Source organism: Chiloscyllium plagiosum, unplaced genomic scaffold (genome assembly GCF_037043375.1).
Source record: "Chiloscyllium plagiosum isolate Xiang-an unplaced genomic scaffold, Cpla_swu_hap1 HiC_scaffold_9, whole genome shotgun sequence".
NCBI lineage: Eukaryota > Metazoa > Chordata > Chondrichthyes > Orectolobiformes > Hemiscylliidae > Chiloscyllium > Chiloscyllium plagiosum.
Window position 1 is genome coordinate 3,289,857 of NW_028270147.1, and position 14,331 is coordinate 3,304,187.

The 14,331-nt window shown below is 46.4% G+C and overlaps 1 protein-coding gene across 5 annotated transcripts in view; it reads right to left on the reverse strand.

Annotated features, from left to right (window-relative positions):
• slc44a5b (solute carrier family 44 member 5b) overlaps positions 1–14,331 on the reverse strand; it is a 290,000-nt gene that overhangs the window by 123,325 nt on the left and 152,344 nt on the right. For all 5 annotated transcript variants that reach the window (XM_043698569.2, XM_043698570.2, XM_043698572.2 and 2 more), the window contains exon 2: positions 11,441–11,489. In XM_043698569.2, coding sequence (XP_043554504.1) covers positions 11,441–11,489 — 49 coding nt within the window. The remainder of the gene's footprint in view (positions 1–11,440; positions 11,490–14,331) is intronic.

Consider the following 14,331-nt stretch of genomic DNA (forward strand, 5'->3'; position numbering starts at 1 on the left):
GGCCTCAGGTGGGTATAGTGCCACTGGCAGAGGTGGCAATGATAAACTGATGACCTCTGCCTGGCAGCTTCCCTGGGCAGGTAGGACATGTATCACCGGAAGAGACACTAACCTCCCTCACAGAACCAATAGGAGTTAGCCATGGTTTCTCCAAAATGTAGATGAACCAATCAGGAGCCTAGCAATATCCTGACAAAAAAAGAATTACAATATAAAGGGAGGCCATTGGACTGGTCAAAAAAGGAGCAATCAATTTTAATCTCATTTCTGAACTCTTCATCTGTTTTCCTGCAAATCCCACAGTTTCCTGGGAAAGTCAAGCACTTTCACAAAGTGGTGAGGCTTTCTGCCTTTACCAGCCTCTCAGACAGTGATTGCAAATCCTTAGGTGTGTAAAGTTGCCAAAATGTGTGATAACCCAAAGGATTGGGAACTGTTTAGAATACAGCAAAGGGAGATTGAAAGGACTGTAGTGAGTTCAACACAAGGATAACAATCTTACAATCATGGAGTTAAAAGCAGAACATAGAATATTGAATAGTACAGGACAGGAATAGGCCCTTTGGCCCATCATGTGCTGACCAAGATGCAAATATAAACTAGTTCCATCTGCCTGCATGTGTTCCATGTCCCTCTATCCTCTGCCTGTTTATGTGTCTGTCTAAAAGCCTCTGAAACATTTCTATCATGTCTGCTTCTCCCACCTCTCCTCGCAGCACCTTCCAGGCACGTACGGCCTCTTGTGTCAAACACTTTCCTCGTACATCTCCTTTAAACTATTCCCCCAACGCCTCTACACTCTCTGGTAGTTGACATTTCCACCCTGGGAAAGAGACTCTAACTATCCACCCTATCCTTGCCTCTCATTATTTTCGACACTTCTATCAGCCCGCCCCTCAGCCTCTGACGCTCAAGTGAAAACAATCCAAGCTGTTCCAATCTCTCCGTCTAGCTAATACACTCCAATCCAGGTAGTGTCTTTGGTAAACCTCTTTTGCAGCCTCTCTGAAGCCTCCATATACTCCCTATAGTTTGGGGACCCGAACTGCACACAATCCTCCAGTTGTGGCCTAACCAATGTCTTAGACAGCTGCAATGTGACATGCCAACTTTTGTACTCAGTGCCCTGACCGATGAAGGCAAGCGTGGTTCAATAAGGTCACCTCTCACTCTTCTAAACTCCAATGAGTACAGGCTCAACCTACTCACTATCTCCTCACAAGAGAGTCACTCCATACCCAGGATCAGCCAAGTGAACCTTCACTGGACTGCCTCCAATGCTGGTATAACAAAGCTCTGAGACACATTGCTGTTAGTCTGGAGCCACGTGTAGACCAGGTAAGAACAGCAGATACCCTTCCTTAAAGGATATTCATGAACCAGCTGGGCTTTTATAACAACATTTGATAGTTTCAACACCATAACCGAGATTGGTTTTAGATTCCAAATTTAAAATTTTAATCCCACCAGCTGTCTTGGTCAGAACATTAACTTGGGGCCAAGGAAATACTGGACCAGTAATTGACCATAAAGTCACAATCAGCTGCTGAAATATACGAAAAAGCTGTAAACATTTATTATATTTCATATTTAAAGACTGACTGAGAAGATCATACAACAGTATTGCATGATAATATCAGACATTATTAAGCAGCTTAATAGTGAAAGCATATTATTAAAAACTAAATTATTCTGCTGGAATGTGTTGAAGATTATTGAAGTGAATCAGTTATATTTGTGTGTGTGAAAACATGGACTAATCCTTAATGGATTTTACGACAATCATTTACTTGTGCTATAGAATCCAGCAACTTTTAATTCGACTTGTGGTTCTGATGAAATCATATATTGATTAAATGAGAAATGGAGCTGGTCAATAACATGCCTACAGGACCGATACATTGGAACACATATTTCACACATCACTCCAATGCAAATTAACAACAAGGGACTGACTATATGGGAAGTCAGAGGTTGCTGAAGACTGACCAATGAACAGGTACAAACTGAAATAAGTGAAATAATAAACAAATAGTTTCCAGCTAGGGGAAGGGGTTTTGGAAGATTCATGGGGATCAGAATCACACAGGGGTCAGCAAAGCAGCAAAATAATACACATACACTCGAGCGCAACTGTACATCCTCAAGGCAAGAATTCTGTGTTGGGAAGTTTGAAAATGTCTGCACTGTCAGAGGGTCAGTACTGAGGGACTGCCACACTGTCAGAGGGTCAGTGCTGAGGGAGGGCCGCACTGTCAGAGGGTCATCACTGAGGGACTGCCACACTGTCAGAGGGTCAGTGCTGAGGGACTGCCACACTGTCAGAGGGTCAGCACTGAGGGAATGCCGCACTGTCAGAGAGTCAGTACTGAGGGACTGCCACACTGTCAGAGGGTCAGCACTGAGGGAAGGCCACACTGTCAGAGGGTCAGTACTGAGGGAGTGCTGCCCTGTTAGAGAGTCAGTACTGAGGGAGTGCCGCACTGTCAGAGGGTCAGTACTTAGGGAGGGTCGCACTGTCAGAGGGTCATCACTGAGGGAGTGTCGCACTGTCAGAGGGTCAGTACTGAGGGAGTGCCACACTGTCAGAGGGTCAGTACTTAGAGAGTGCCGCACTCTCAGAGGGTCAGTAATGAGGGAGTGCTACCCTGTCAGAGGGTCAATACTGAGGGAATGCCGCACTGTTAGAGAGTCAGTACTGAGGGAGTGCCGCACTGTCAGAGGGTCAGTGCTGAGGGAGGGCCGCACTGTCAGAGGGTCAGTACTGAGGGAGTGCCACACTGTCAGAGGGTCAGCACTGAGGGAGTGCCGCACTGTCAGAGAGTCAGTACTGAGGGACTGCCACACTGTCAGAGGGTCAGCACTGAGGGAATGCCGCACTGTCAGAGAGTCAGTACTGAGGGACTGCCACACTGTCAGTGGGTCAGTACTTAGGGAGTGCCGCACTGTCAGAAGGTCAGTATTGCAGGACTGCCGCACTGTCAGAGGGTCAGTGCTGAGGGAATGTCGCACTGTCGGAGTGTCAGTACCGAGGGAGTGTCGCACTGTCAGAGGGTCAGTACTGAGGTAGTGCCGCACTGTCAGAGAGTCAGTACTGAGGGAGTGCTGCATTGTCAGAGGGGCAGTGCTGAGGGAGTGCTGCACTGTCAGAGGATCAGTACTGAGGGAGTGCTGCACTGTCAGAGGGTCAGTACTAAGGGAGTGCTGCACTGTCAGAGGGTCAATACTGAGGGAGAGCAACACTGTTGGAGGGTCAGTATTGAGGGTGCTGGAGTGTCATCATTGTTAAATGGGGTTCTTGACCTGCTTGATGAGTTGGTAATTTTTTAAACTTTCCAGCTCAATGAGGAAGTCAACAGACTCATCCACAACCTGAGCTACAAGTCTTCTCAAAAACTTCGAACATCATTGAATCATAGAATCATACAATACAGCCAAGTCTGTACCACCAGAAGTATACTCCTACCTACACCTTCCTGCCATGTGTCACATCATGTTGCAGCTGTACAGGACATTGCTTAGGCCACTTTTAGAATACTGTGTTCAATTCTGGTCTCCCCACCATTGGAAAGACATTGTGAAACTTGAAAGGGTTTAGAAAAGATTTATAAGCATGTTGCCAGAACTGGAGGATTTGAGCTACAGGGAGAGAGAGGCTGAATAGGCTGGGGCTATTTTCCCTGGAGTGCTGGAGGCTGAGTGGTGACCTTTTTTCCCCGGGGTGGCATAGGTTTAAGGTGAGAGGGAAAAGATTTAGAAAGGACTGGAGTGGTAACTTTTTCACAAAGGGTGGTGCTTGTATGGAATGATCAGTCAGACGAAGTGGTGGAGGCTGGTACAATTTGCACATTTAAAAGACATCTGGATGGGTATATGAATAGCAAGGGTTTAGAGGGTTATGGGCCAAATGCTGGCAAATGGAACTAGATTAATTTAGGAAACTTGGTTGGTACAGATGAGTTGGAACAAATGTTTCCGTGCTGTACATCTCTATGATTCAATGACTCGAGACCTATAGCCTTGAATGTTATGACATCACAAGTGCCCATCTTGTGAGGTTTCCCACCTAAACTGCCCTCCCGGACAGTACCTTCCAGACCCCCACCACCCTTGGGGTGAAAGCATGTTTCCTCAAATCCCCTCTGAACCCCTCCCTTTCATTATCTCATCATGGTCCTTCATTACTGACCCTTCAACCAAGGGGAACTGCTGCTCCCTATCCACCCTGTCCATGCCCCTCATAATTTTACACACAGTTCCCCCTCCTCAGTCTTCTCTGCTCTAAGGTGAACAAGCCAAGCCTTTGTAGTCTCTTCATACCTGAACCATTCCAGTCCCAGTAATATCCGGGTGAGTCTTTTCTCCACCCTCTCAAATCTAACCACTTCCTTCCTTTAGTATCGGTGATTGGAACTGCACACAGTACTGTTGCTGTGGCCTAACTAACCACCATGACATACTGCTCTAATGTAACCTCCCTCCTCTTGTTTTAAACACCTTGTCCTCTAGACGCCTTGTCCATCTTACTGACGTGTCTACACATCTACATAAAGAATCACCTTGACTCAAAACATTAGCTTGCTCTCTCTCCATGGATGCTGTCTGACCTGCTGTGATCTCCAGCATTTGCTGTTTTCAGTACAGAGTCCAGCATCAGTAGTGATCTGTTCCTACTCCATTACCTTGTTGGTCCTCTTAAAATGCATCACCTCACCCTGGCCTGAAAAGGAATTCAAGGTATTTCAGGGAACCAGTCTGCTCAGCAGGAGGCTGTGGTTTAAGCTGCTTCCAAACCAGGACAGCTTGGTTTGAATACTGCAACATATTCGAACTGAGAGTGTTCATGGTTCTCAGAACTGTGGAAGTTCATGTTGGCAAACTTGTAAAGTCATTACATTGTCTGCACAGTCTACTGCAAAGAAACTGTTCAGAGTCAATCAAATAGAATGCTGAAGTGTTGAGCTGGGGGTGTAATTTCCCTGGATTGGAGTCTCTGCAGCAGATAATATTGGAGAACACAGACAGCAGAGAAGGCTGAGGGGAGAGTCTGATCAAGGAGTATAAAGTTCTGAAGGATGTAGACAAGGCAGATTGGGAGATTTTTTTCCCCATAGTTGTGGGATTAGTACAGTTTAAGGGAAGGAGCAGGAAGTTTATAGGGAATCTGAGGAAAAGGCTTTTCATCAAGATGGTGGTGGGAAGCTGGAACTCACTGCTGGAAAGGGTGGAAGAGATGGAAACCCACGCAACATTTGAAGAATTATTTAAATGATCATTTGAACTTCCGAAGCAATCAAGGCTACAGGCCGCTCTTGTGCTGCAGTGGTACTGTCTAGATTAGAGTGGTGCTGGAAAAGCACAGCAGGTCAGGCAGCATCCAAGGAGCAGGAAAATTGATGTTTTGGGCAAAAGCTCTTCATCAGGAATGAAGACAGGGAGTGTCCAGGGTGGAGAGATAAATGGGAGGGGGGTGGGGCTGGGAAGGACATAGCTGGGAGTACAATAGGTGGATGGGGGTGGGGATGAAAGTGATAGGTCGGAGAGGAGGGTGGAGCGGATAGGTGGGAAGGAAGTTTGGCAGGTGTGGCTGTGGTAGCGAGTCTGTTTCAGGACATGGTTGAAGAGCTTCAGGGCAGAGGAGATGACCTTGGGGTTGCAGTGAGAGAGAGACTCACTGAGATTCCTGCAGTGGTAGTGTCCCTACCTCTCAGATAGAGGGCCTAGGTTCAATACCCAGCTGCTCCTGAAATGAGTTATAACAATCTGAGTAGGATGTTCAGAATATCTTCATCAATAGCACGGATGCTAAGGGTGCCTATGGTACAGTGGTAATTTCTCTAACTCTGAACCAGAAGGCCCACGTTCAAGACCCACCTGAGAGGTGTACAGTAACATCTCTGAATGGGTTAATTTGAAAATATTGACAAGGCCATGAGGCACTTGCTGGAAAATGGACTGCAAACAGCGAGGCTCACCTCCCCTGAAAGAATAAAGTGGCTGGAAAGATCTCTGAAAATGTTTGGAGCAGTGTCACGGGATCATTCTCCAGGTGGAAGGCCCTTACTTACTAGCACTGCCCGAAAAGATGGGCAAGACAGAAACCCTCAGATACAACGTCTTGGATCATGACTAATGGACCATGGGTTGATAAGTGGGATAGACTGACTGACCCTTTCTTGGCCAGAATGAGCTGAATGGCTCCCTCTGTGCAACGCATTCCTTTGAATGTGAGATTGTAATTGCTAAATCCCAGAAACATTAGAGGAAATTCTTTCTCAGCCACTGCGGATCTCGCTACGAGAGGGAATGGTTAAAGGAGGTCGCTCAAATGGGACTGCTTGATGTGGAGAGATTGAGTATGTCGGGCCTATAGTCATTAGAGTTCAAAAGAATGAGAGGTGACCTTATTGAAACACATAAATTCATTGGAAACTTGACAGGGTCGATGTGGAGAGGTTGTTTCCCATTATGGGGCCAGAGGGAATTTCTTGATTCATTGAAGGGATGAGGGTGTCGCTGGCTGGATCAGCATTTATTGCCAGAGGGCAGGTAAATGTCAACCACATCGGTGTTGGTCTGGAGTCACATTGTAGGTCAGATCAGGTTTCCTTCCCTAAAGGACATTAGTGAACCAGATGGATTTTCCCCATGACACTTGACAATGGATTACTAGTCAACACTGGCCTCTTAATTCACGATTTTTTATTGAATTCAAAGTCCACTATCAGCCTTGGTGAGATTCAAATCTGGGCCACCAGCAACATTACCCGGGTCTCTGGATTAACAGTCCCGTGGTAATACCGTTAGAACCACTCCTCCTCAAATAATCTCACAATATGGAGTCACACATTTAAGACTGAGATGAGGAGGAATTTCTCTCAGAGGCTAGTCAATCTGTGGAATCCTTTATCTCAGAGGACAGACCAGGCTGGGTCACTAATTACATTCAAGGCTCAGACAGATTTTTAAACTGTCGGGAAACAAGGATTATGGGAAAAAGGCAGGAAAATGTAGGATTACCAAATCAGTCATGACCTCATTGAATGGATACAGTAGACTCAATGGGCTGAATGGCCTACTTCCTGTGTCTTAAGGTCTTGTTATAGTCAGAATTGCTTTGTCATTCAATGTATTTTTCTGCTCACCAGTATACACACTGGGTAAACAGGAATGACATTGAACAGTAATGTGTCTATTAGATCCTATCACTTTGTCCCTGAGAAGCAAATAAAACATTCCAGTTTAAACTGGGTCAGTCATTGAGAGTCGCGGAGTAGGTGCAGAGAGCATGAGGTAAGTGAGAGGTAATTTTTCACAATAAACCTCAATGAACAAACAGCTCTGTAATGCCAAATAATTGAGTCTTTCTGTTTATGATGACTGAGGAGACACTGATTGGAAAACTGAATAAATACATGAGGAAAGATTTATTTCAGCACAGTTTCCTATGATCTGGATAGCAGTGCCTTAAAGGGCAATGGAACCAGATTCAATTATAACTCAGAAGGGAACTGAGAAATCCTGGAAAGGCTAGGTGGGTGGGTAGGGGTGGGGGGGGGGGGGGGGGGGGGGGGTGATTTCACAAGAATATGGGAATTTGAAGTAAATTGGGATTAATTCCAAAGCGCTTTCAAAAAGCCAGCACAGAAATAACAGACTAAATGGCCTCATTGTGTGCTGTGAAAGAATTTAATTCTATGAATATAACAGAAACACAATGCATTTCCTTTCAATTTCATGAGTTGGGCGCTAAGTGCAAGTTTAGTACCTGTTTCTATAAGACCATAACAACGTCGAAGCAGAAATAGGCCATTCGGCCCATCGAGTCTACTCCTCTATTCAATGAGATTGTGGCTGATCAGATATTGCAGTCAATCACATCGCTGTGGGTCTGGAGTCACATGTAGGTCAGACCAGGTAAGGGTGGCAGATTTCCCTCCCAAAAGGACATTACCAGATTCAACAGCACAACTGCATATTCATTGAATTCAAATTTTAGCTGCAGTGCTGGGTTTTAAACTCTTGTCGCTGAGTCACTGAATTGTTATAGCACAGCACAGAAGGAGGCCATTTGGCCCATCATGCCTACACTGATCGATTGCCCAATGCCGATCTGCTGCCTTTTTCCCATATCCTGGACACCATTTCCATAGAAATAATCATCCAATGGGCTTTCAATTGAACCTTCCTTCATCACATTTCCAGGCAGTGTATTCCACAGCCTAATTCATACTGTGTCCTGTCTCCAGAACATTAACCTGAGCCTCCAAAATATCCATCTAATGACATCACCACAATGTGTGATCAGACTGGTTTACTCTTGGGGTTGTTGCCGGGGAGGTTGATGATGCTGATAACTTGCCAGCAGAATTTGAAGAGAGGGCTAAAACAATGGCTTCGGTTTTCCTGAGATTTAATCCGAGCAAAAGCCCTCTCCCTCAGGCAGCACGGAATGCTGCTTGTGACTAGATGGACAAGATGGGAGCAGCTGAGAGCTGGGAAACAGTGTCAGTGGTTACCGGAGGATGGTGTGTAGCCTGCACACCGGCCCAGAATGACAAGAATGCAAAGCTTATGTTTGTCACAGTCACATGGGGAAATGTAAAGTTATAAACTGAAATAACTCCACCGAGGTTGTTATCCTGTCACCAAGTCACCCTTTAGTTACATGTGAATAGCAGCTGACACTGATCCAGCTCCCTCATAGCGTGAACAGAAACACTCCTGTTTATATCTGTCAGCCAGGGCTCCCTGTTTGGACCATGTTAATAGCCCCAGTCAGGGGACTCAGTGTCTATGAAGGCCAGCGAGCTGACCTTGTTCTAATCACTACATCCCTCCCCCTCTCAGACCTGGGATGTAGACCAGTTCTTTATCCTATAGCTTCTCCTGGGTGTTTTCGAATAGGGTCCAATTACTCAGACTCTGCCTTGGATGGGGGAGGCGTGTACTAGACTGTAATCCGCCTATCTTTCCCGGAGTGTCTCGGCCAAAATTCATCTCCAGGCGGTGACGGCATCGAGGCTGCAACATCTGGCGTCTCCATCTTGGACCTGGAGGTTTCTTCGACATTAGGCCGAAGGGGAGAACCCATAGGTTCTGATGGCCTTGCTGGTGTTCAGAGGATCCAGGTATGTTTACACTGCCCCATTTGCAAGGTTTCAGCTTTCATCTGATCCACATGCTTTGTTCATCACCACCTTGCCTTCCTCACCTCGTATCGACCATGCCTTTTTCTGTCCAGGGTCATTTCTATGGTTTCAACATCAAACTTTATCCCCTGAAGTAAAGTGTCTCTCTCACTTACTGGAGTCTTGTATCCAGTATTGGTGTTCCTGATGCCATTTCACCCTCCCCCCAAGTTTAGCAAGATCAGGTTTGGGGTGGCATGGTGGCTCAGTGGTTAGCACTGCTGCCTCACAGCGCCAGGGACCCAGGTTCAATTCCCACCTCAGGCAACTGTCTGTGTGGAGTTTGCATATTCTCACTGTGTCTGTGTGGGTTTCCTCCCACAGTCCAAAGATATGCAGGTTGGGTGAATTGGCCATGCTAAATTGCATACAGTGTTAGGTGCATTAGTGAGGGGTGAATGTAGGGGAATGGGTCTGGGTGGGTTGCTCTTCGGCGGGTCGGTGTGGACTTATTAGGCCGAAGTGCCTGTTTCCACACTGTAGTGAATCTAATCTAATCTTAACCTGGTGTGGAGCCTTCTCCCCATTAGCAGCTCTGCTGGAGCTATACCCTTTAGTTACACGAGGGGTGATCCTACAATCAAACAGGAACAGGGACTGTTTGGCATTGCGTGAAGCTGTAGGCTGTTTCTTTAAGCCCTCGAAGTCTGGACTGCTCTTTCCACCAGACCATTGGACGATGGATGAAATGGAGCTGTCCAAATGTATTGAATGTCATTTGACTTTAGGAAATACTCAACTACCCTGCTGGTAAATGATAGGCCATTATCTGTGACCAACACTTCTGAAAGCTTGTATATTACAAAAGATGCTTCCAAACTTTCCAATCATCATCCTTGCGTTTGATGAAGGTACTCCGAACATGCCCAGCCACTTTGAGTGGGCGTCCACAATGACTAAAGCATTGAGCCTGTGAAATGACCAGCACAGTCGACATGTAACTGAGTCTAGGGTTTACCCACCCATTCCCAATACTGTGGGGGGGGGTTGTTGGCGTAATTTTTGTCCTTATTAGCACTCTGAGCACTGTTCCACCCACACGGCTACATCAGTATCTAATTCTAATCACCAGAAATAACATCATGAAGGCCAGTACCCTGTCACCAAGTGACCCTTCATTTACACTTGACACTGTCCCAGCTCCCTCAGAGTGAACAGAACCTCAGACACTCCTGTTTAAACACTGTCAGCCAGGACTCCCTGATAGGACCAGATTAACAGCCCCAATCAGGGAACTCATATTCTGAGAGCTCCAACTGGCTGACCTCATTCCAATCAGTCCAGTAACGTTAACAAGGACTATTCCTGTACTAACCAGGTGTTCTTTGGATTACAGCTAAAGGCAATGTCAAAGAGACAGGTTTTAAGGAGGACAGAGCAGGAGAGAAGTGAAGAGATTTAGGAATGGAATTCCAAAGCCCAGAGCCAGGATCTGAAGGGAATTCCAGAGCCTGGGACCAGGATCTGAAGGGAATTCCAAAGCCCAGAGCCAAGATCTGAAGGGAATTCCAGAGCCAGGATCTGAAAGGAATTCCAGGGCCCGGGACCAGGATCTGAAGGGAATTCCAGAGCTCAGGGCCAGGATCTGAAGGGAATGCCAAAGCTCAGAGCCAGGGAATTTCCCAGAGCCCAGGGCCAGGATCTGAAGGGAATTCCAAAGCCTAGAGCAAGGATCTGAAGGGAATTCCAAAGCTCAGAGCCAGGGAATTTCCCGGAGCCCAGGGCCAGGATCTGAAGGGAATTCCAAAGCCTAGAGCCAGGATCTGAAGGGAATTCCAGAACCCGGGGCCAGGATCTGAAGGGAATTCCCCGGAGCCCAGGACAGGATTTGAAGGAACGGTACCAAGAGTGGAGTGATTAAAATCAGGGCATGGTCAAGCAGCCTCTGGCCAATAAGAGGACAGCAGAGATCAAGGAGGAACATGGGCTCTCAGAGATTACAGCCCCTGATAGTGGAAGACCCTTTGGGTACATCTGCCACCTCCATCCTCTTTCCCAATGGACATCAACAGCCCAAAGAAAACCACCAGGTAACTGCATGAGAAGGATTTCAAACCAGTGACTGGATTGGCCACAGCCAGACGTGAGCTCGTGCACGTCAGTGAGAGAGAGGAGACAGGGGAACGGGACTTGGTGCTGGGTAGGAGCCCCTGACCAAACACCTACACCATTTCATTAACCTCCCGGACATTTCCGTAAATTCTCTCGTGCTATCGGAATGTTGTGCAGGACAGAAGCAGATCACCAACCTGCTGTGAATTGGTCCCTTGAACGTTGGATCAAATCTCCGAGGCTCTCCTGAAAGAGACAGAAATTAAAACTCACTCACAAAAATCATCTAGCAAAGTCAGAGAATCACACTACACTACTCAGCCCATATGTCTGTGCTGGCATTTTCAAAGATTTATCCAACTCCCACTTCCTTCTATTTTCACAATTCTCTGAAAATTATCCCGTATCAACAATACACCCAATTCCTGATAAGGAGCATCAGAGGATCATCACTAAACAAACAAAAATCCAACAAACTGCAGATGCTATAAATCAGAAACAAAAACAAAAACAGAATGTGCTGGAAAAGCTCAGCAGGTCTGGCAGCATCAGTGGAGAGAAAGCAGAGTAAATGTTTCAGGCCCGGAGACCCTTCTTCAGAGCTGGTCATTATTGCTTTGACCTGGGAACACCTCACCCCCAAGAACCATCCCAAGCTGCAGCAGACACAGGGACCGATTTCAAGGTCATGTGGAGGATAAATGTGACATGCAGAACACAACCTCTGCCAAAATACACAGACCAGATGCTTTGAAATGTCGAGCAAGAGATCAATATTCAGTTTCATTTGTTTTCCTCTGTTCTGATTGTAATTAAGTTATCTGGCATCAATCTGACCATTAAACAGGAGGGCACAGCAAGCGTGGGTCTGATATAAAAAACGTGTGAATTCAAGACAGAAAACCTGATCAGATCTCTCTCTCCCCAGTTGTGTTAATGTAGCACACCCACCAAGACAACCTGCATTTATATAGCACCTTTAATCACATCATGACATGCCAAAGCTTTGTAAAAGCAAAGGAAATGCTTCGTAAATGGACTCACTGTCATAATCTCGAATCCAATTCATGACAAGCAAGCTACCACAAACAGCAATGTGACTCCAAATGGATTCTCAGTTTGAATGATGCTGCCTGAAGGGACCAATACTGTGGAACACACAAGGGAGAACTTGCATGTACGTTTTCCCTCAATACTGACCCTCTGACAGTGCAGCACTCCCTCAGTACTGATCCTCTGACAATGTGGCACTCCCTCAGCACTGACCCTCTGACAGTGCGGCACTCTCTCAGCACTGACCCTCTGACAGTGCAGCACTCCCTCAGCATTGACCCTCTGACAGGGCAGCACTCCCTCAGCACTGACCCTCTGACAGTGCAGCACTCCCTCAGCACTGACCCTCTGACAGGGCAGTACTCCCTCAGCACTGACCCTCTGACAGGGCAGTACTCCCTCAGCACTGACCCTCTGACAGGGCAGTACTCCCTCAGCACTGCATGGAGTGTATGATCTTGACCATGTTCCAGTCATTTGGGGAATTGAACCCAAACTCTTCTGACTTCCCTGAGCTCCAGCCGGTGCTGTGGAATGCAGTTTCACATCTTGTGGTGCGATTGAAACTCTGACATCTCGGCTGGTGTCATCAGGGACAGAGTGATATTCCTGACTACATGCTGTCCCAGAGCGCGGTGTGAGAGAGACCTGCGACTTCTGGTTTTGTTCCTCACCAGGTCATGGTTACATTATGAGGACCTGCGCATAAATGAGACACGTGTTTCCTGGAGTATTGGATGGTGGAAGGATTTAAAAATTAAAAGCTTCAGTAAGATAGATTTGAAGAGACCCTTTCCTCTGGTGGGACATTGCTAGAACAATGGGAGCCAATCTGATATAAACACTAAGAAACTCAGCTGGTCTGGCAACATCTGTGAAGGGTGAAACAGAGTTAAGATTTCAGGTTGAATATGGCCCTTCTTCAGAGTTCAAATTCTGATGAAAGCTGCTTTCTGCAGTTTGACTTTCCTAATGCGAGGAGTGGCTGCATTTCGGGAGTTGAGGAGGGGCTAAGGGCTTAAAGAAACAGTCTATTCTCTTGATTAACCCACACCTCAAGACCTCCTTCTGTCTCCTTGCAATCACATCGAGCAACAAAGCAACAAGGTTTTACTCGAACACTGATAAACCCAAGAGTTGGATTTCATTAGCTATCTTGTTGGGACATGGTGCCGTCATGGTAACATCACTGTGTTATGGATCTTGAAACTCAGCTCTTTCTCTGGGGGCTCGTGTTCAATCTACAGTCCTAAGTATTTGGTGGTAATTAAGAGCCATTAATAAATCTGAAAATTACTGTGAGATGTAGAAGCAGCAGTCGGCTATTCTGCCCATCGAGTCCGCTCTGCCATTCAATGGGATCATGGCTGATCTGATAATCCTTAACTCCACTTCCCCGCCTTTTCCTCATATTAGAAGCTAATCTCTGCAAGGATGAGCATGAAACTTTCATCAATTGTTGCAGTAAATCAACTGGGTCACTCATGTTCTTCGGGGAAGGAAATCTGCCATCCTTACGTGGTCTGGCCTACATGTGACTCTAGACCCACATCAAGGTGGTTGACCCTTAACTGCCCTGTGAAACAGCTGAGCAATCCATTCAGTTTAAGGGAATCTGGGAAGGGGGGGGCAAAATGCTGGCGTTGTCAGCGGTACCTAAATCCCAATGAATATTTAAGAAGAAATTCATTGTGTTACACTGACACAGTGGGTACAGGGGAGGTTAACCGGGACACAACTAGTGATATGAACCTTCGGTAATGAAAGAGAAATTAGGTCTGTCCTCCTTGGAACTGGGATGATGAAGGGTAACTTAGCAGCAGTTTGTAGGAAGAGAAGGAGAGGTTTCAATGGAGGAATAAGTGAAAACGGGTGAGTGGGACACCACATTAAATCATCAATTTCAACCTCATGAACAACAGAAGGGAGAAGAGACAAAATGTTTTTCCTCAGAGTTGTCAGACTTTGGGATTCTCGACCAGAAGAGATACTGGCAGCTGCTTCCGGAAGTAACGGCCAAAGGGACAGTACATTG